Here is a 21,742-nt window from a genome sequence, read left to right as displayed (position 1 = left end):
CTGGGACTGAGAGCTGAATGGATAGTGTTTGTCTTTGACTACATCTGGCCCTAAAGCCATGAATGCACTAAGCCAAACAGACTTCTGGTGACTCCAAGTGCCAGCAGCTTGAGATACTTCTTTAAAAAATATAAAAAAATCTCTTGGATGTTGTCATGTCTAATCTAGTATTACTGCTGAAATTTTCATTAGTTCTTTCTTTTAGTAATTGGAGAGAATTTTTGACCTTTTGGGGGAGGTTAGGACCAAGCTGAATTCTGACTGCTGTCTTCAGATACAAAAAGAGGTCTAGGTTATTACCTTTCGCACCTGTTGTTCATTTAATTGGATGATGCTGCATCTCTTTAAAACAGAAACCCTGGCCTGAGAAAGAATAGATGCTCTGTGATATCCCCAAGGAGTCTGCCTCTGAGATTAACCTAATTGGTCACTGTGCTGAGTCTAATAGAGATTGCATGCAACGTCTGACTCTGGAAACATCTTGGATGGTCAGGTGTGTGACACAGAAACTACTGCTGTTATGTCTCCTTGGAAATGGAGGAAAAGTAAGAGGAAAAGTCGACAAATTACTACCAGCACCATAATATGATTGTTCACAGCCCCATATATATGAACAGGGCCAAGTAATTCATCTTCTGAGATAAGTTCACGCATTTCATCTTGTACCATGCACAGATTCCTGTTGTATCTAGCCAATAACTCTGCACGTTAAGTGTTGGGTGTAGAGATCCCACCTTTTTCCCTCTGAGAGCAGGAATATTGCTGTGGGCCTTGTGTGGAGGGCCATGTGCAGCTGCAGGAAAAGGAACACCTCCAGCTCTGGTCCTTCTTCCTGCACAAAGATGGCAGCGGCTCCTGACCCTGAAAGCCAGGTTTGCCCTGCAGGCTGCTGTTATTGAAGCACCCTGATGTACCACACTCTTCTTGGCAGTGGTAGTTCTGCTGATGTTTCTTTTATTTAAATGGAAATGCTGGCAGAGCTCTTGTACTTCCACAATACTTGTGAGGATGGGGCTAATCAGATCAATTTTGCCCAATTTGTAAGCTCTGCCTACTTTCTGTCATTTTTATTCAGTCAGATTTTTTTCATGAGATGCCTGTAGGTTCACACTGGATTAAATTACAGTCTAAACCTGTTTTCAGAGTAGTGAATTTAGCTCACTCAGTGAGGCCAGGCTCTCTGTTATGATTCAGCATCACACCATGATTCAAGCATTGAGAAGTCAGTAGATTCTGGCCACAAATCACCACTAGGGATTTCCACCCCCAACAAGGGGAAGTCTGCTGATAAATACCTGGCAAAAGGGGATTCCTTTGCCTTCTACATACAGGGGACAGGCTGGTGCTGGGTGCGCAGAGGAGAATGCTGGAAGATCTCATGTTAGTCTTTCGCTGATCTATGATTAAACCTAGACTCATAGCTCAGGGCATCTCCTTGACTGCTGTAATGTCTGGGCTGTGCCAGTGCTGACTCAGGAACTTGTCATCAGCTCTCTGGTGGCTCCTAATCACTTGTGCCACATACAGTCTATGCACCTGGCACAGTACTTTTGAAAAAATGCTTGAAAGCTCGTCTGTTTTGACCTGACGGTGTCAGTTCTTCCAATGAAAGGCATTACCTATCCTTACAAGCCTTTCCGTGCATTTACCCTCAGATCATTGCTACTTCAGCAACACTGGCTCTGCTTGCATCTGTAAACTGTTTTGTGATCCGATTTGTGTATTTTATCTACTGCTGAAACGATTCTGCTAGCAATTTTTTTTCTCCAACTCCCATGCTTCGGAAAGTTGTTCAGGCCTCATTTTGTGCATCAGATGAAATGATTTGGTACGTATAGAAACAAAATGGATGTATGAGCAACTCTGAGAGCCTTGGAGAGTTTAGGAGAGGCAGGGGTATGTGTATGTAGGTCTTCACAAAGCTGCTGAGTTAATGTTAAAAAATGAAGGCCCAAAAAAATTGAGTCACTCTGTAGCCCATCTGGAAATCCTGTTTTTCCTTTGCTCATGTTCACACCCCTTACATCATTAGAAGATGTTGTGCAGGGACAGATTCAACTGACCGTTGTGAGAGAACTGAATCTGCACGTTCCTGCACTCTCTGGCTTGCCCTCAGAGTTTGTGGTAGGGTTTGGAACACTCTGTTCTGCTTCACCTAAGGTCAGTAAAGCCATTCTGTATTGCTTTTGCATCTCGTTACCTTACCTCTCTGCAATCACAAAGGGTATATGATTGTAGCATTAGGTGCTCCCTATGGGCTAGAAAATCCAGAGTCATATTTTCTTTTGCTTCAGTCTGTTGATGGATGTTGTGTGACCATCTTGCAATGTAATGTGAGGATGAGCAGAGCAGAATTCTTTATCTCTTCTGGGAAGATGCTCCAGAGCTGTGGGTCTGCTGTCCAAAGGTGCTGCTGGAGTCTGGTGGATGCTGGGCTCTGTTACGCACAGGGTTCCAGTTGCATTTGCTGTTTCAGCTCCAGGAGAAGCAGCTTGTCAAGTGGCTTGAATTTAGCTCACTGCACCCTTTGCAAAAAAACAGTGATGTTAGAGTGCATGAGGAAAAGGGATGAGCGCAGGCTGGGGAGTACTGATCTCTTTGGCTTGCTTTGTGATAGGGTCGATACCACATTTTTGCAACTAGCTCCGTCTCTGTTGCTTATCTAGTCTAAGGTAGAGTCATAGTAGCACAGCCCAGTTGTGAAAAACACACATGAGCATGGCCAGGCTACCACTTGAAAGCAGAATTATGCTGACTGGAGAGACAGAGAGAGAGGAAGGCCCTTGTGATGATTGCCTCTATTAGATTGTCCACGTTGGTCTGTCTTTGAATCATAAATGATATTAGCTCACAGTTTGTAACGTTTCCCACTTCCAGCCAGCCTCCTTGCTATCTCTTCTGACTTCTGCCTCTGCCAGCTATGCCACCCTTGCTTTCAACACTGAGAGGTTTGGGAGAGTGCTGTCTGTGTGAGGGGAAAAAGGCACACAAATCTGTGTGTTGTCAACATACTGTCTGGCATTGCTGCCCGTACCACTTCATCATATTCCCTGGAGGTTTTGCATAGATATTAAATAGGAGCGTTGGAAGAATTGAGCCCTGTGGCATTCTTCATGTCAAGGCTCAGGGAGAGGAGGAGCAGTTGCCTGTCAGGAGCCTTGTGGGATCTGCTGGAGGGATCGAGTATAGCCCGCTTGGTGCAGTTCTCTCAGCTCTTGCCAAGACATGCAGTTGGTCAGCAGTACCTCATCATCTGCAGTGTCACCGGCAGCTGATAGCTCAGGTAGCATCTGCATGACTTAGTCTCTGTCCATCATTGTGAGAAGGCCCAAGACTCCACGTGTGTTTTATTTCCAGGCTTATTCATGAATATCTCCAGCAGGAGAGGCCAGAATGTCTTCTGAAGCAGCGTCACATTGCTTTTTCCTACCACGCTTCCCAGATCTTGCTCAGTTTGAAACTGGATGGTTGTGTTGCTGAAGAACAATTTCTGATTTAAAATGTCTTTCAGTTTTCCTCAGTGTTTCTCCCAGTATCAAATGATCTGAAATATAAGACTAGAGGCTAAAAGTATAGTAAATGAAAACTTGCTAGTCTTGGGGAGAACAAGTTCCACGTTTTTGATCAGCTGGGGACCACTGTAGACTTCCAAAGGAAGTCTGCTGCTTTCCGTTACATGATTAATCATTTCTTTCTGTGCTATCAGCTTTTTACTTGCCTAGTCATGTAATGAGCCGGGTTTGGGAGGAAAATGAAAGGGTCCTGGCCTCTGGAACCGGAGACAATCCAGATTCACACTCATAGTATTGGCTGAAAATGTAAGAGCTGCACTTAAGGAGGACTGGTCCTTCGTTGTATGAATTTTCCAGGGGTGGTGTGGGCCTGTAACCATGGTTGAGCTTGACTGGTTATATGTCTTAACTGAGTGTTCTTCTCTGGATCCTAATCTGAAAAGTGACAGGCAGCAGAGGAAGGGTGCACTAGGTTCTGCCCATTTTGTAGCTTTTTTAAAAGGTGTAGTGCACTCAAATAGCCTGGACTTTGCAGACTGGGTTGGAAAGAGGTGGTGGAGAGCCACTCCGCTGCTTTCAGGGTCCATGAGGCTACCTCGTAGGCAGAAGGAACTCCCAGAGAAACAATCAGCTCAAAGTGAAGCGAAGCTCTAGGTCCTTGCTGCTGACTCGTAAGCTGCTCATAAACCAGGCCAATTCTTGTTGGCTTTGGTTTAAGGCATGCCTAGGCAGTGGGATGGCACTAGGTATGGTACAGAAAAGCAGTAAGTCAGAGTCTGCTCGGAAATCCTACAGTCTAGGCAGAGCAGGCAGACAAATGTTGAGAGAAAGTGAAGGGTTTTTCACTGACTTTGTTGTAAGCTGACCTGATTCTTTGTCAGAAAACCTCAGTTTCTTAACGTATAACAGGACAGTGACCTAATGAAATTCACACAGTCTGCTTTTCCAGCCCAGTATATGCTTTTTCGCCAGTGACTACCTACAAAGTTGCATAGGACTCTACCAGCCTCACGTCACTGTCCCAGGACCCAGAGGAGTGCTGATGCTTCAGGCATCCTTCAGCGTGCTCGCCCCACTCCTGCTGCACTTCAGCTGCTCCAAGCCTGCGGTTCAGTTTCAGTCCCACCCTTCTCCACCAAAACAGCCCCTAGCTCCTTCTGGAGCTATACCCCTCTTGAAAAGGGGCTGCTTATGTGCAGTCTTGCAGGAGATTTTAATAGTGTAGGCTGTTCTTTTCCAAGCCAGAGAGCTTTTATTAGTCAGGCAGAACTGGGTTATTTTAGTGTCCTCAGGCTGGAATATAGATGCGGAGCCTGCACGTCTCCCAGCAGTGTCACCTGTCCCGCCGGTCCCAAGCATCCAGGATATCACCTGAGGACCTGCACTGGCGGCCTGCACTCTTTCTGCACTGTGCTGATAACTTTATTCTGTATTTCCACTCGGGCTGTTTTCGGTATGGTTTGCCTCCCTTGACCAGCAGTTATTAATGTCAGCCCCTTGATTTTCCCCCAGTATTGTTGAAATCTATGCATATGCTGGTGATTTTGTATCGTTAATATAAATCCAGACAAGTCAGTGTGACCTTTCGCTCCCATGTCCAAAGGGAAGAATCGACCCTTGCAGTCGGTTGCTGCACAGCACTGAGTCATACATACTTTTCATAGAAATAATGCAGAAATTCCCCATAGTTTTTACAGATATTTTTTCAGGAGGTGAAGTGTAAGTCTTCCATGGCAACACAGCTTGGGAAAACTATGAAGCATATAGCACCAGATAATTAATCTTTCTGACATGTGATACACTTTTTACTATCAACGTAGTCTGTTTATTTTTTTTTTCCCTTCGTGTGCTTCATTCAGTCAAACTCAGCTGATCTGTTTGAGTTTCTTTTGAACTCCTGTCCTCTCCAGTCTTATTCCTGCCTCGTGTGTTCTCCACTTCCATTGTAAATCCCCTGGGAGAGGGCTGGGTCTTATCCCACCTCTGTGACTTTACAGTGACCAGTGCATTAGTACCATGCTTTCCTTTTTTGCCTGGATTCTTTTAATACCTTCTGCTTTTCCTGCATAAGATAAAATATGCTGTGTTTGGATATGTAGCACCACATTGAAAACAAAGAAAAAAAAAGTATCTAACGTCCCTTAAAATATTAACTGAAATTTTGAATGATGGAGATTCACTCCAGTGAAGACTAATGATAAAACAAAACAACGAAGCTTCCAAAAGTAGTCGCAGGGAAGTAGCTGTTTTCCACTGGGATATGACTATCATAAGGAAATATAGTTTCTTTATCTTCCAATATTTGATTATTTGTTACTTAAAAAAAATCCATTCAAAATTAAAGTAAGGGCAAGCCCTTAAGGACCCAGTACTTCAATACTGGCCTTCCCAGTGAATACTTAGGGGTGGGTTTTTGATTGTGCTTGCTGTAGTGGATCCGAAGCAAGCTTTCCTAAAGTATGGCGGTGACTAAATGCTTCTCCTAAATTATAGTATTTCTTTAAGGCAAAAGGTGCATGTTTATAGTCTTTAAAATAAATATAACAAAACAGAGTACAAAATTGAGTGAAGAACGAATTTGACCATTAACTTGGCAGGTTCTGTGGTTGTTAAACACATTGGGATCCCCAAAACCCTTTTCTCCCACTTAGAAAAATCTGAATTTTAACTGTACATGCCACTTGATGGAGTCATCCTACTTGATAATGTTAAAGCCAAATATTTAACACGCAAAGATTTGTACTTATTTTTAGTCTTAGAAGAAGACGGAAGCTGTGGCCATCTCCAGCCAGATGTTATATCCGGGTTGCTGAGATGTATTGTTTTTGTCAATAAACTCCTTGGAGTTATTGAGCATCCCTGGATTAATGTAGGGGGAATCTGACTTAGCTCTGCGGAAGCTCAAGTGTTTGTGGAAAGAGCTGTTAATCTTTGATCAACTGGAGTCTCCTTGTTACTGACTTTGATTACACAAGTGTACAACTTTAATTACAGCTTTTAATAAGCTTTCATTTTTTCCTAGCCACATTCTTTGTATAGTAGTGCGGCTTATCTTTTCCTTTCTCCTCTGTTCCCCTTCCCTTCCCCCCTGCCTTTGATGGAAAAAGTGGTTTGAGGTCATTGTGGGGGGCTCTGTGTCCAGAGACACCCCTCTGCAATGTCCCTGCCTGCAGCTCTGCCCTCTGCTCTCTTGTACAGCCAGAGCGCTCCCTCCTCCAGCTGCCCCGCAAAGAGCCCCCCTGCACCAGCTGCTGCCCAGGGCCTGGTGGTCAGTGGTGTGGGACAGGTCTGTGAGATGCCAGATTCACACTGACGCCTGCTGCTGCACGAAACAGCTGAGTGACCTTTAGAGAATCTGTGAAGCCAAAGGATGTACTGGCTCTTGGGTGTAACTCCTTCCTGTTGAGGACTGCCCAATTCTCCCCATTGGGGACGCTCTGAAATGCAGCAGCTGAAGTCAGTGGCTGAGAACAGCAGGAAGCTGGTGGGCTCAGCATCCACCCGTGATGCTTATTCTGCATCCAGAGCCTGGGTGCGCTGGACCACCTTTGTTCATTAGAGAAATGACCTGGTGGAAGCTTAGTGGAGCACTTAAAATTGTAAATAATTGAGATATGGCTTAAAACAAGCATAAGGAAATGCTTTTATTTACTTGAATTATTTTTTAGCCATGGAGCTCATTGCTTTACAATTCTTTAGGTGTGAAAAATAAAGGTGGGTTGAAGTCAGCTGGATAAATTCACAGAAGAAAGATTCATCAAGATCTCTTAAAACACAATGTAACCACCATTGGGTAGCCTGAGACTTAGGATAATTAAGTTCTGATTATCAGAAGTTAGAAGGAGGAACTAGAGATGCCTGCCTCTGTAGTATTGGGCCCCTGCCAACAAGAGGATATTGGGCCAGTGCAGCCCATGGGGAAAGAGTATGGCTCCCACGGAAGTCATGAGGTGAAACTGAGGAGTGACTTAAAAGATGTGAGTCAGAAAAAAGACACAGTAAAGCAGCAATTTGCACCAATTTGACATTCAGAGGTTTGCAAAAGGAGTATAATTTTAAAATGCCAATTGTGTCTATGCAAGAGGGTAGCAGGGAAACAACTAACAGAACAGGGAAGGGAGCCTCTTTTATCTCTGTGCATGCATCCCTTCAGCTCCCTTGCTGTGCATGTTATACTCTTTTTGCACACTAATGAATATCAGAGTCAGAGCAAGTTATGCTATATATCATTCTACTCCTATTTTCTAATGAACTTACCCCTGATGGGTAGCTTTCCTAGCAATTCATGTCACGACTGAATTTCACCTTGACAATAGATCAAGAATGAGGTTGAGCAGCATGGCCCACCTACTTTGCAGTATTCCAGCATGACAGCTGCTTTGTGTCTTCAGGGTAGCTCTACTTTGATGCTTTTCCCTGTTTAGAAAAATTTGGAGGGAGGATTCTGGTAATCTCCAGCAGGCAGAGTTTTTAAACCTTTTCTCAAGGGAGTATGAAGATTCTACAGAATTTTTGAACAAATATTTATGAAACAAGTGGCATTGTCTTTAGGACCGTTCTTCCCACTGTGCTCCAGAACAAATAGTTTGCCATGCTGGATCTTACCAGCTGCTGTTGGTGCCTAAAGCCTGACTGTGGAAAACTCTGGAAGGGTAAAGACAAAACATCTGGTCTGACCACTGCAGACATGGCCCTAGCTGTTAATGTGTGTGTTTTTGTGCCTCAGAAGCATGCAATATGAAGATTGTGTCCTTTGCTCGTGTGGGTTCTTTGTCATCAGAAATGCTGGAGTGAAGTTCTTCTAAATTTGGCTGGCTTTCTGGTTGCTCAAAATATCCTGCAGGAGTTCCTATAGCGTAGAATTGAAATGACTGGTTTGCTAACTTGGCTGAACAAACTACAGGGAAAGAGAAACAATAGAATGAGGTCACCATGGTGTACATGTTGGCTGACCCTGGGTCATGGCCAGTGTGGTTGCACCCTTTGCTCATTCAGTATCTATGCCTACTGAAAAGATCTGTGTCTGCTTTCTGAGTCTTATCCTTTGATGACACTTTCTGCATGATCCGCTTCAGCAGTGTCATGTGTCAGCCAGCTTTTTTCATGTGTTCAGAGAAAGTTTTTTCTGGTTGGTTCTTCATTTTTTTTTAAACCATCCTCATGTCCCCTTTTTTCCTAGTCTTGTTTGAGGGAAGATGCAGTCTTCTTTAATCTCCGCCCTATCTCTTTTGGCAGACTTGGGGACCAGTTCTACAAAGAAGCGATTGAGCACTGTCGCAGCTACAACTCTCGGCTGTGTGCTGAACGGAGCGTCCGCCTTCCTTTCCTGGATTCGCAGACCGGTGTAGCTCAGAACAACTGCTACATCTGGATGGAGAAGCGGCATAGAGGACCAGGTTGGTAGCATTATGTCTGTGAATGCATGTGCATGTATGGAGGGCTGGCCACTGAACCCTCATGGGGTTTAATTAATAGGAACTCAAACCTGCTACAGGCCACACAGAAAGAGAAGCTGCCTAAACCTCTGTGCCTGCAGGGGATTTCCTTTGGTAACTGCAGAGAGCTGATCCTAATTATTCTCTCTCTACCCAAAGAAGTGCCTGACATGGTAGTTTCTAAGACTGTGTCATTGTAGCTCTCTTAATGCTATTGATCCTACTCTGTAGCAGAAGGCACAATGCCCTGCTCTAAGCAGGACTGGAATTATCTTCAGGGTGGAGAGCTAGAAGTGGAAGACTCAGGTGAATGCTGAAAATCAGGGGTTATATTGGGAAGTATATACACTGGAGCTGAAATTCATGAGGGTCCAGTTACAGGAATGAATGTTGTTCTGATGATGAGAGATGTACGTATATCTTCTAGTTTTGATTTGGACAAGTTACTTGGATACCAGCTCTGGAGCCTTAGTTTCTTAAGTTGCAAAAAATAAATTGATATATGTCCTTAAAGAGCTTTGGCTAAGGTCTCTTCCAGAGCTCAGCAAAGCTGAAGGGAAAAGACCACCATCATTTTTGTACACTTTGGTCAGTCTTTCCTTTGTTAGAGTAAATCCGTCTGAAGTGCTTATTTGGAAGGTGAAGGACAATCACCAGTTTAAAGGCTGGAGATGTTACTTAGATAGAACTCCTCCTAAAACCCAGTGGAAATTTTGTTAGAGTATGGCTCAGTATCTGATCCACAGTTTGCACAGATTTTCTGACAACACCAAAATGGATTTCTGTTGTTTGTTTGTTTGTTTTTTTCCAGTGCATACCAGAGAATCCAGGCAGGGAGGGGCTAGTGTGCATGTACACTGGAAGCACAGTGTACACATGTGCATATATATGTAGCGGTTCCTGTAAACTATACTGAAAAAAATGGAAAAAAAAAAAGCAACCAAACAAAAAATCCAGATCTGGTAACTGTGGGAAGGTGCAGGCTGCTGTTACCTCCTCCATCAGCCAGTTTGCAACAGCTGTAGTGGGAGGAACACAAAGGATATTTCCCTCCCCTCCTGTGGGCAGACTAAGAAAGCAATTGGTGCCTCTGAAGAGTGCTTAGCTGAAACATTCCCTCTCCCTTTCCTAGGATTTACTGTGGGGCAGATCCTTGCACTGCTCCTAATCCTAAAGTGTCCAAAATAGATGTAGTATCTTGTCTTGCAATACGGCCAGAAAACTCTTTCGATAGTAAAATGCAGCCAGTTCTGGTGCAGGAGACAACAGGTGTTTTACCAGCATTAAAAATACCCTAAGAAGGTTTCAGCTGCCGCAACTATTTGGGTAATCTGGGACTGCTAAATGTGGTTTATGAGGTTCTGGGCTAACCCTTCTTTTGAAGGTTCCTTCATGACCACAGTTGCTTTTTGTTGTTGTTGTTTTTCTTCTTCTTCTTTTTTTTTTTTTTTCATTTAAAAACTCTGCATTCCTAAGAGATTATGCTTTGGCAAAGCTAGCTAGCTTTTTTTTTTTTTTTTTTTTTTTTTTTTTTGCTAATCAGTTTACCTATGTAATTTCTGTTCTTGTAGCATCTGGTTATGAGTGAGATACTGCTATTTTTATCCTTTTGAACTCAGTCATAAGCAAGAATACATCCACTATATGCACAAGTAATGTTTTGGCAAGAGCATCTGCTACAAAGGTGGGCACAGATAGTCTTGAATGGGTCTCATTGGTGTCTCTGCACTTGCAGAGGAAATCATCATAGAGGAGTTACAGCATCACACTAGGAAATGAGAGGTCTTAACACTTTGCTTTTCTCAGTCACTAGTTCTCTGGACTACCTTCAGCAAACTCACTGTGCAAATCTTTCTTTCCTCACTGCTAATACTGACCTGTTCTGCAGCTTCCCCTGCAAAAGAGAATCAGTGGCATTCCTCCTGCAGGGCTGCAGTGGGGACTAATGGTGGAACATTCTCCATAGAAAGTCTTAAGTGAATCAGGCCTCCTGCATCTGCTTCAGCCTCCAAATCTGACGCCTTTGTTATTTTGAATTAGAATAATCAGTGCGAAATGAAGCAGCCCTCCTCCCCCATATTTGCTCTGCTCTTTCTTGATTTTTATTAGCCCATTTAGTGCTCCCTTGGGTCTCTCTGCATCATCTATTTCTTGTAGTATCATTATGGTGGGTCAGACCATCCCTCTGTAGTTTTAGCATGCCTGTTTTCAGGCTGTACACAATGTGCTTATGTCCATACTGAATATCTCCAAAAATTCTCTGCCAACCACGTTGGTATCTGTCTTGTGTGCTGTGTTCACTGCCATTTACTATCTCTAACCTGAAAAAATGTTTAAAGACAAATGGCAAAGCTCCAGGACCTCTTTTCACTTACAGAGGGTTTGGAAAACAGAGGAGAGTCACGATCTCAGTGTGTTAACCTGGTTTCTCACTGTCCTCTTTGTTAAAGGAGTCAGAAAACTGCATCTCCTGATAAACAGTTCAGGGTTAATTTCACACAATACTGCACAGAACTCCCTCCCTCTTTTCCCCTCCTCCCCCAGCCTTTCACAGGAGCTTTGAGTTATGACTCTCCTACACTAATGAGATAAACAACATAACTCACTGCAGGTTCTGCTATTTCCTCTGTAAGCAAATGGTTGGAACCTTCTCTGGTTGCCCTATAAGGCACCAGAGGGAGAGACAGCTCAGTCAGGGCTGAAGACAGTAAGACCTGTATATGTGTTATTTCCATATGCACCAACTGTGTGGGGGCTAGATTGAAAGCGTTCAGAACAGACCCTTTTCTCATTGCTTCTCCTCTGTGTAAACGATCAAAGATGCACAATTTGTGTGAGCCAGCACAGTGACAGATGGGGGTCAAGATAGAGAACTGAAGATAGTATTTGATGGGTTTGTATCAAGTGGCGGTTCAATATCTCTCTCAAGTTCACTGGATAGCTTCATATTAATGAGCAAGGGTATCGTGAATAGGAATAGAGAGCTTGCCTCAAGCGGTGTAGAGGTGCGTGTTGGAGGAACTTACGAGCCTATCTGCCACCTGCATGGGCTATATTCCCTCTAGGGAAGGGGCTTTCCCACCTCTGTTTCTTCAAGGATACCTGCTCTGTTTCTTGTTGGCCTCTCAGCAGTTGTGGTTGGCTTTCACTGTCCTGGCAGAATCCAGAATTGCTAATTCTTATGTGAATTCTCAATAATTGAACCCACATTAACAGATACTCCGCCAAAACCACAATGGATCTTTGCTTCTCTTTGGCTGGGACAAACGTTCAAAGCTGTGGTGCCCATTTTATTCAAATGACTCCTCTATGGAGACCTGTTCAATGGAAGTCTGATCCTCTGTCCTATTTCTTTCATCTAGCAACCCCCCATTTGAATGTTATGAGCAAGGTCTTGCACAGGACCTACTGTTGAAGGGTGAGGCTTCTTGGCTCCACCTCTTTAATGACTCACATCAGAGCCAGGCAAAATCTACCCCATTATAATAGCAATTGTTTGCAGTGGTTAATGTTTGCAAAGTGTCATGAAGAAGTGTGTTAAGAACTGTAGAAGTACTGGTTATTCATATTTTATTCATAAACCAGTCACGTGCCCCTTTCAAAAATATATCCTTCTTGTGGTGGGCATAATGCCCAGCAAGCTGTGCAGCAATGAAAGAAGGGTGTGAAAAGCCCCAGACCAGTAGTGCTTTGTGCCCCGGAACAGCCAGGACCTCTGTGAATACTCCATCACTCAGCCATACCTAGCTAGTACGTTGTAGATCCTCTGTTTATGCACCAAGACTGGGAAGCAGGTGGAAAGTGCTGGGGTCTGCACTGGCATTCCCAACAGCAGAACTATTTCAAACCAAGAGCATACAGAATTTGATTAGCCCATTCCCTTGAGGTGAATAATTTTGTTGTGTCTTTTTTTTTTTTTTGCCTAGTAACTGGATATTTTTTATTATTATTATTGTTATTATTCTCATCTGGTTCAGTGAACCAGTTTTGTACCCGAGCTGCTATGCTCTCCTGGCTGTTTCAGAAGGGACGCCAGAGAGCACTTGGGCCATCCTGCTGTCCTCGAGCTGTTCTGCTTTACTAACACTGCCTTAATGATGTCCAGCTGTTCACTGTTGGTGCTATTTCAGATACGGTAATGCTACTCCTGTCCTCTCTCTTATGTGGTCTTACCTGTTTTCTAAGGGTATTGAGTCTGGAGCTTTAGTGATGTTCTGTACCCCCTTCAAGACTAATAGCAACAGCAGAAGGACAGAAGAGTCAAAGCAGAAATGGTGGACAGAGAGGGCAGGGAAGCAGGGGAAGAGAATGACATTCTTCCAACGTTTCTGGGTCTTTTTGGGTATCAAGAGTAGCTGGGGCAGTTGAGGATACTTAGAAGCACTTGGCAGTGTGCTTCTGTGACCCTAGTAGTAATGCATTCATGACACCCTGCTGTGTTTGCAGTACTAGAGAACAAAGCATAGCTTGAGCATTGGCTAAGGGGGGCTGCCAGGAGAGCCAGGGCAGCTCAGAAGCCAGCAATACCAAATGTGAATCAATGGAGCATGCAGCAATATAAACATTACTGCCATATCTCCTCCCTCATTCAGGATGTGGGCAAGAGGAAGGCAATAACCGGAATGAAGAATCTGTCTTTAAGCAAAAGTCCAGAATTTAGGCAAAAATGCAGAGTCCCAATAGCCAGACCTTATGGATCTTTGTTTGCTTCCACCCAGAAGACAAATTTTGTGAGCTGGTCTGCATATCAGGGCCTTATGATTTGTGTGTCGGAACTTCATCTCTTCTCTCCCAGGGGGCTTTCACTGCCTGTGGAGGAGGCATCGCCCCTGTGACCCAGGAGAGTCTGAAATTCTATTTACCCTGAAGAAATCACAAATTATTTATGTGCAGCTCTGGTTTCAGTGAGCTGAGTGAAGTGTATGAGTGAGACCTAGATTCTCTGTAGGCCTGATCCCAAGAGGTGCTTGGGATCCTCCAGAGCACTGGATGCCTGGAGTGCATAGTTCTGCCTCACAATTTGCAGGATTGAACCTTCTGACAATGAGATGCTGAAAGGACAAGAGCAAAGACGCTAGGGACAGTGCTTGTGGTTTACAAACTGAAATGTGATTATATTTTATTTTTTGCCTCTAATCTTCAGGCCTGGCCCCAGGTCAGCTGTACACGTACCCGGCACGTTGCTGGCGCAAAAAGAGGCGTTTGCATCCCCCTGAGGATTCCAGGCTGAAGCTGCTGGAAATTAAACCTGGTACGTATTTGTTTGCCTCTCTCTCTCCTGTGCTGCAGAGCAGCTGGCATACATACAGACCTGGCGTTTAGACCTTGGACTCCATCGTTGCCCCTCTCTATCCATTTCTCCATGCATCTGTTGCATCTTATCGCAGTTTGCTGTAACAGTAACGACCAAGCTTTCTGTACTTAACTCACCCCTTGCAGAAATGTGCACAGCTTGTATTGGATGGAGTGGGAGCTGAATTTACCTTCTGCAGGGGTGAATCCCGGCATCTACAAGCAAATTTATAAGGATGTAAAGGATTTATTACTAACTACTGCCTCAGTCTGTTATTGATACATAATCTCACCCTGGCATCTGCTGCCTAATCTTTGTGAAGACTGCTGTGTGTAGAGAATAGTACACTGGTACGATTTTTTGTAAAGGGGCCAGAGGTGTGACCAGATTATGAACACCAAATACTAAAAATTGGTGAGGATATGCCACATTTGTATATGTGTGTATGCCTATATGTGTACCTATATGTACCCTTTTCTTTCATTGTTGTCCTTGATACTCTTCCCCCACAATTAAGCTATGTGAAGTGATGAGTCTGGATGCTGAGCGAGTGATTGCAAAGCAGATGTGGAGGAGCTGCAGCTGTCAGGTAGAGTGTAGTGCCGTGCATTCTTCCCTGCAGTTAGTAATAAAGGTTTGCTGTCTTTGTGGTCAGCTATTATGAGAAAGAGGGAGCACACACAGCTGTATGTGATTTTTAAGAGGCGAGACACTGCTAGTATAAAAAGTACAGAAGAAAACCCCAAAATGTAAATTAAGAATATTTTAAAAAACAAAAGTAAACCTGTTTGACGGAATGAGATGTCTGGGAACTGAGCTATACTCAGCAATACTGATGTAAACTCAGAGGCAAAATTCTCATTGATTTTGGTAGAAACAGGTTTTTGAAGGCTCCCTATCTTCAAGACAGCAGACATCAACAGGCTATTGTACAAGAGGAAGAGATGCCTGTAACCACTCAGCTGGGGTGCAGACCAAGGACAAAGTTTCAGGCAGCAGATAGAACCAGACCTCGTGGCAGAGTCAGTCAGAAAGAACTGTTGAAATCAGTCAGTTTACTCTGACATCAGGAGTCTGGACTTGAGGAAGAGGATGGTGTTAGTCCATAGAAATCTCTGCCACAGACCTTCTGATGTTCCAAAAACTGTTGTGCCTTGGTTGTTTAGTAAGGTAAAGCAGTAATGTAGAGTTTGATGCTTCTTTGTTTGCATTATGCTTCTTTGCTGTACTCACTGAATGCCAAATTAGTGCATCCTACATGCCACAGGGCATGAAAGGCAATTACCACAAAGTTATCAGATAAAGAGACCTCAGCATGTCTGTCTCTGTGTTGTTTTCCCTGCTATAAACATCTCTTCTGCATCTCAGGAGTGCTACTTTTGTTGCATTGCCAGTGGCAGCCAAATAAGGCAAGTTATATTGCTCTGCCATTTAAATCTATTTTCCAACCAATTTCTATCTAGTGATTAACTTTCCTTATCAGTTACACCACGAAATAATTTCACTCCATCTGTGCGTATCTGGAATAGACTCACTAGCAAAAAATGGGATTTTTCCCTTCTTGGATTTAAAAGTATAAAAGCCATGGAAAACGTTGGAATTTCATTTAAAGGTAGCTTTTGATGATTTTAGAAAAAGATAGTTTAGGTTATTTGCAACATGGACAGTAGAAATACTGTTCGTTTTTGGTGAAAAATGCTACGGTAAAGCCTAGTGCTGAACCTAGGAATCCACCTCATGCTGTCTTCTTTGTTCTGCAGTTAAACATTAGGTGTCTGTGTGGGGCACAGATATGGCAATTTAAGATCCCTTGAGAAGTACTGAGACGACAACCATAGAACATATAAAATAAACTTGGAAAAGTTCTAATTTAAATATATCATAGTTTCACTACACCTAGCTCTTGGAGATCCTACTCAGGGCTTCAAGCTGTTCTCAGCAGCTAGCTACTGTCTGCCATGCTTGTGCTGGCTTAATATGCAAGTAGCTGATTTTTATATAAGAGTCTATTGAGTTGGTTATATGTTATACAATATATGCAAGCAGTACAATTCTACAACATCAAATTAGGGTTAAATCTTATTTTTATTATGTTTTACTTTTGCTAATTTCTTAGAAATACTTTAATAAAACTGCCACTGCAACAGCACAGAAGGGGATCTTAGCTCCAAAAGTTTCCAATCCAGCAGTTAGTGGGATCAATACAAGAGGGTTTCAATGCTTGCTTGGGCTTTTGGAGTGGCTTATTATACAGATAAATTGTGTCCAGAAGTTCAAGACTTCTACATCATTTTGGGGATACCAAAACAAAAATCCTAGGGCTATGTAAGTTACAGCTAGTCAGCAGCTGGTCAGTAAGTAGAGTCAAACTATTGTCTTGCTAGCAACTTAAGGGTGTTATAAATCATTTAGCAATAATACAGCATATATAGCTGTAACCCACTTTTGCAGTGTTGGTACCTTGCAGCTGTAGGTAGTACATGGTCCAGCTCAGTGCGTGAGAGTTTCATATTTGGTAATACCAAAAATTAATGAAGAAAATGTCTCAACATTTTCTGTTTCCAAGAGATTGTGTTCCAACATAGTATCATGTTTTTTGTAAGATGCAAGTCCACTATAATATTTTTCTTGGGGTCAGTTGCTGCTTGCTTCTTAATAGAACATGCTGCTTTTACTGTCTTGGTCTGTTGCTCTTATTTGTGAAGTGTTCCATTTTAAGAATAGTTACAGGTAAAGTTGTAAAGATCAGAACAGTGGAATGGAGGTTGCTGATGCAGCCTTTAGATGTCCATTTTTCTCTGCCACTGTACTCTGAGTTAAGTGCATGGATTGCCCTAGTAAAGTTTTTTGTTCAAGGGTCTAGCAGTTTTCATGTTAGTACTATTTCTAAGCATCCTCTATCCCATTCCAATAGATATGTGGTAGAAATAAAGGATCACCAAAGCTTACTTATGATAACTGCCTCAGAGACAATTCAGTCAATATTATTACCAGACCTTTATGAATTACACTAAGTATTCCTGACATTTAATTTCACATAGACTGGTCTTCATCTTTCAGTGGTACATTCATATCATCACAACCAAGCATTATGCCTCAAGAGCAGCCAAGTTTTCATCATTGCGTAGGATATGATCTGTTACATGAATCATTGTAGTGTAGCAGCCAAGACTCCTATGAACAGTGGTATAGATTTGAAGCAAATTCCCAGTCATGGGCAATATATTGATATCATGGTCATACTATGATTTTCTAGGTAGAATGTTAAAGTTATTAGGTGTTGATACTTCCATGATGTTCATGAAACTGGACTTCTGCCTTGTTCTGTTCAACTAATTATGGGCAAGCCTGCCTCCCTACAAAGCTGGGCAGTGGTATTTGCATGGGGTTTCCCTGTGGAGCAATGGAAGGACTGGAAGCTGGTCATGTTTCCACACTCACTCCTTATCTGGCTGTTTTCCTTCTAACCAGTAAAAGAGGAAGAGCAGAGCAGAGCTCCTGTGCATGGGAGGTCTGTGAGTCTGGGAATGGGTGTGAGAGAGAGTTGGGCTGGACTGCAGAGCTTTTTATTCTACAGGAAAGGGAGAAGGAGAATTTCCCCCAACTCTCCTACCAGCACATTGAATTGCAGGTGTCACAAAGGCAAGCAGTAGGGTTTTGGCCTTCAGTAATATCAGAGCAGCTGGAAAGATGAGGGTTAGAAATGGAAGAGAGATTACACCCTGATTACACCCAAGTACCCTTGAAATCTTAATTGCTCCCTGTGCAGTCTGCTTGGTGGTTTTGTGGTGGTACTGCGTGATAGCATGTTTCTGCGTTGGGTCAGGCATCAATATTGTGAAAGCAGTATTACCTACAGTAAACCCCGCTGACAATCAGGTATTACAGAAGCTTTGCAGCTATGTGGATGAGAACAGATAGGATGTCTATGGCCAAAAACTCTGGTGGAATTTAAATTGGTAGTGTCCCACTTCAAATTTACAAGATGGCTAAATATAGATACGTACATAAAATACACACAGAGCTTTCAAGTATTTCACGTGCTATGTAAGTGTAAAGAATATGACTGGAAAGTTCTTGTCTCAGTTCACTGCTGTCCTTTGGTTTTGAACTGAAAGGCGACAGCGAGGCCTCAGATTTGGCAGCCTTCCCACCCATTTGGTGGGTATGGAGTACAGTTTGTGTGTGCTGCCACTCTGGTAAGAATGGGCTGTGCTAGAGTTTGTTCTGTTACTTATCTCTGGGCAGTCTAGTGTTCAGCTGACTACAGAAATGGCTTTTGTTTTGTTTTGTTACCAGCTTTGAAGCGGTAAAAATAAACAAAAGTATTATTTTTCATTTGCTATGATGGACCATGGTAGAATTGTTCAAGGCAAGTGCCAATATCAGATTTTTAGATGGCCCTTAAACAATGCCTGATCTGTCTGTAATCTGACATATGGAACAGACCACTGTGATTGTGATTGTGAACAAATGAATGGAGTCCTTACAGATAAGCTATTATCTCTCCAAAGCATCTTGACTTACCTTGTAGAGACTGTGTCTGATTGCACAAAGTACGGTATTTATCCTGGGAAGTGCTGAGTGCCCCCAGCTCTTGGGGATGATGTTCAGCATATCCACGGAAATCAGTGTTCTTTAGGATGGGGCACTTCACCAAGATAAACTTAAGATGAAATTAAAAAGCAAAGGACAGAATTAGCATTAGTATCACTTATATGATAGCATCTAGAGACTCAAGCAACTTGTTAGACCACTATCCTGGGGATCATTGTGAAGTCTCCTTATACTATCTGCTATAGTCTCGTGTTGTAGCACATATCACAGCCCAAATATGTAAAATATATAATGGAATTCCTTCTATTCCAAAACGGAGAAACAAGTGACAAAGACAGTAAATTATCTGTATGAAGGTCTGATCAGAGACTTGTGGTAGAGCTGGAAATTGAACCCAAGATCACAAAGAACTCAGTTCTCCCGAGTTCCATATTCTTTTTTCTTTCCCTGGTTGGTATGTCTAGTGTTACTCAAAGATATTAGACCCTAAAAATTATTCAAAACACTAATTTCACGAGAATTTCTTTTTAGCATTTTTGTAAAACAGGCCAATTCATATTGTCTAGTTTCACTTTTGATTTCAGCCATTTTGTACACAATCATGTTTCTTGTTCAGTACTACAAGACAGCAGTGTTGTTTCTCTATGGACTCCGTATGGAAATACACATTTTTTTTTCTTAACAAAAAGTTTTGCTCTACTGTTTAACATATATGGAAACTTCTCTGTGATTAAGAGAAAAATTGCTTTCTGTTGTAATAGGAAGCTGTGCCTATGGTCCCTCTTTGATATCTATGAAGACTGTCTTAGGTTCAAAACTGGCAGGATAATTCTGGTGCCAAACGAGTACTTCTGTAAAGTTTAGATGAATTGGATAAGATATTCCTGAAGGGTCTATAATAGCAGTATATCAACTGTTCAGGCTTTGGACAGGCTTCTGCATATCTGACTTTACCAAATATATTTCCATGGGGAACTGATTTTATTATTTTTTATTACTTTATTATTATTATTTTTTATTATTATTATTTTCCATGGCTTATATAAACATTTGCTATGATGAAACCTAAATTTGGGGCAGATGTGACATGAACAGACAGCAGATAGGAGCAACTTCTATTGCCTGATGACTTGGTCTAGATTCCTCGTGTAAGACAGTTTCATTGCCTGATACCAGCTTCTGTGTCCTTTGCTGTCTTCCCGTCAAACTCTTGGAATTAAAATGTTTTTGAAAATCTGTTTTTTATTCAAGTACTTCTGCTTTCTTAAGTACTTTGGCTTTTAAAATAACCCTGCCCATCTTTTATAATATATTCTTTAGTACTTTAAAATATTGCTGAATTTAGGATTTTCTTTTCCCTTCTCACATAGTTATTCCTGATTCCACCTGCTAGATGTTTAGTTGTGGTAGGACTGGAAATGGGCTCTGCCTATGACTGCTTCTGTATTCAGGCATCTGCACATGCAGATAGTGCTTCAAGGCCAGCAGAGGGAGCATTGAATAGTGTGTTTTTTTTGCAAGGGCAGGGCCTGACTCTGGTTCGCGTAACTGAAGTAAGTCAGAAGTTACCTCTGCAGAAATGAATGGAGCTCTGTGGGTGTAAAATTAGGGGAGGAGGGGGACTGAGCCTACTGCATGAGTCAACCTTTAAGAAATTTTCTTCTGTGGCAGGAATAGGCTATTTTTAACTCATTTTTTAGAAATGGGATTTGATTTTTTGTAGGTGGTGCCAAAGCAACAGTTGTGTGCTGTATTTAGGTCACGTGTTAGGCAAACATTAGGTGAAATATCAAATAACTTAACCTTACAAAGTGTGGACAATGATGATCTTCATATTTGAAGAAGCCGCATAACCCATGTCAAAGAATTTTACAGAGCAATTCCCACATGTATTTTGGTACAAATAGAGCAGATCTCATTTTCATCCGCTCCCATCAGTCTTTATTTTTGGCACCTCATGTAGAAGAAAACAAAAAATACTTAACTTTTTGTAGCAGGGACAGTGGATAAAGTTCATTTCTCAATCGATGTGTAACAGCGCACATCTGCACAATGGCAGTGCTGAATCCTGGGGTTGGTGTAACATGTACCTATATATGTCACACATCTGTATCACTTTGGAACAAACCAAAGCTTTATGTTGTGAATCCAAATCTTGGAGTGGGGATTCTGGAAGGTGGTTTATTGATGTTGTTTTTAAATTAGGGTTAGATAAGAAATTTCAATATGTAAGAGAAAGGGAACATTTATCATGGCTTTAGGAATCCCTAAACACTCTTTTTTTTTTTTTTTTTCCCCTATCATTTCTTTAGCAAATTGGGAACTTGTCATGAAAATGGCGAGAAAATTCATTTTTAACCACCTCTAGCTTTTATTTATACTAAAGTAAATACTGCTTTCTGCTGGGCTTTTTTTTTTTTTTTTTGGCTTCTTATCCAGCAAAGTACCTAAGTATTGTCCTAAATTTAAGTAGGTGTTTATTCATCAGATAAGCCTGCAGCTTACAGATGAGTCCATCAATGCTACCATCAAAACAGTAGGCTCCAATTCTCCACTAATCTTGCCTTCAGATTGTTCACAGCAGGACATGGCAGCACAGGAAAGAGTGGCCTTTACACATTGAGCTATGACTCAGGTTAGAAAAAGTAACTTTCTCTCACCAAGAAAAAAAAAACATAAGTGTGGGATCTTCTTCTGAATCTGTTTCTTCCTTTTACACACACATATATAACCAGACTCTATTCCATCCTAACCAGACGCTATTCATCCACCACCCTTAAATTCTTCCTACAATGGGGACTTTTTGCAGTCTGAATCTCTGGTCAGATAAAGTTTGCTTTCCTTTTCTCATGTGGCACTAAGAAAACCAGAGAACCTGTCCCTTTCTGCATGTACTCACTGACACTGAATCACAATGTAGAAGTCCTGCAGTGAAATATCTTTGT

At 42.3% G+C, this 21,742-nt stretch overlaps 1 protein-coding gene across 5 annotated transcripts in view; it reads left to right on the top strand.

The window, feature by feature from the left end:
- DPF3 (double PHD fingers 3) overlaps window positions 1-21,742 on the top strand; it is a 162,732-nt gene that overhangs the window by 58,347 nt on the left and 82,643 nt on the right. For all 5 annotated transcript variants that reach the window (XM_066998678.1, XM_013191468.3, XM_048065246.2 and 2 more), the window contains exons 2-3: window positions 8,748-8,908; window positions 14,091-14,198. In XM_066998678.1, coding sequence (XP_066854779.1) covers window positions 8,748-8,908; window positions 14,091-14,198 — 269 coding nt within the window. The remainder of the gene's footprint in view (window positions 1-8,747; window positions 8,909-14,090; window positions 14,199-21,742) is intronic.

Source organism: Anser cygnoides, chromosome 5, assembly GCF_040182565.1.
Source record: "Anser cygnoides isolate HZ-2024a breed goose chromosome 5, Taihu_goose_T2T_genome, whole genome shotgun sequence".
Classification (NCBI taxonomy): Eukaryota; Metazoa; Chordata; class Aves; order Anseriformes; family Anatidae; genus Anser; species Anser cygnoides.
Note: the sequence above shows the minus strand (reverse complement) of the source record. Positions and strands in the feature narration are given on the sequence as shown.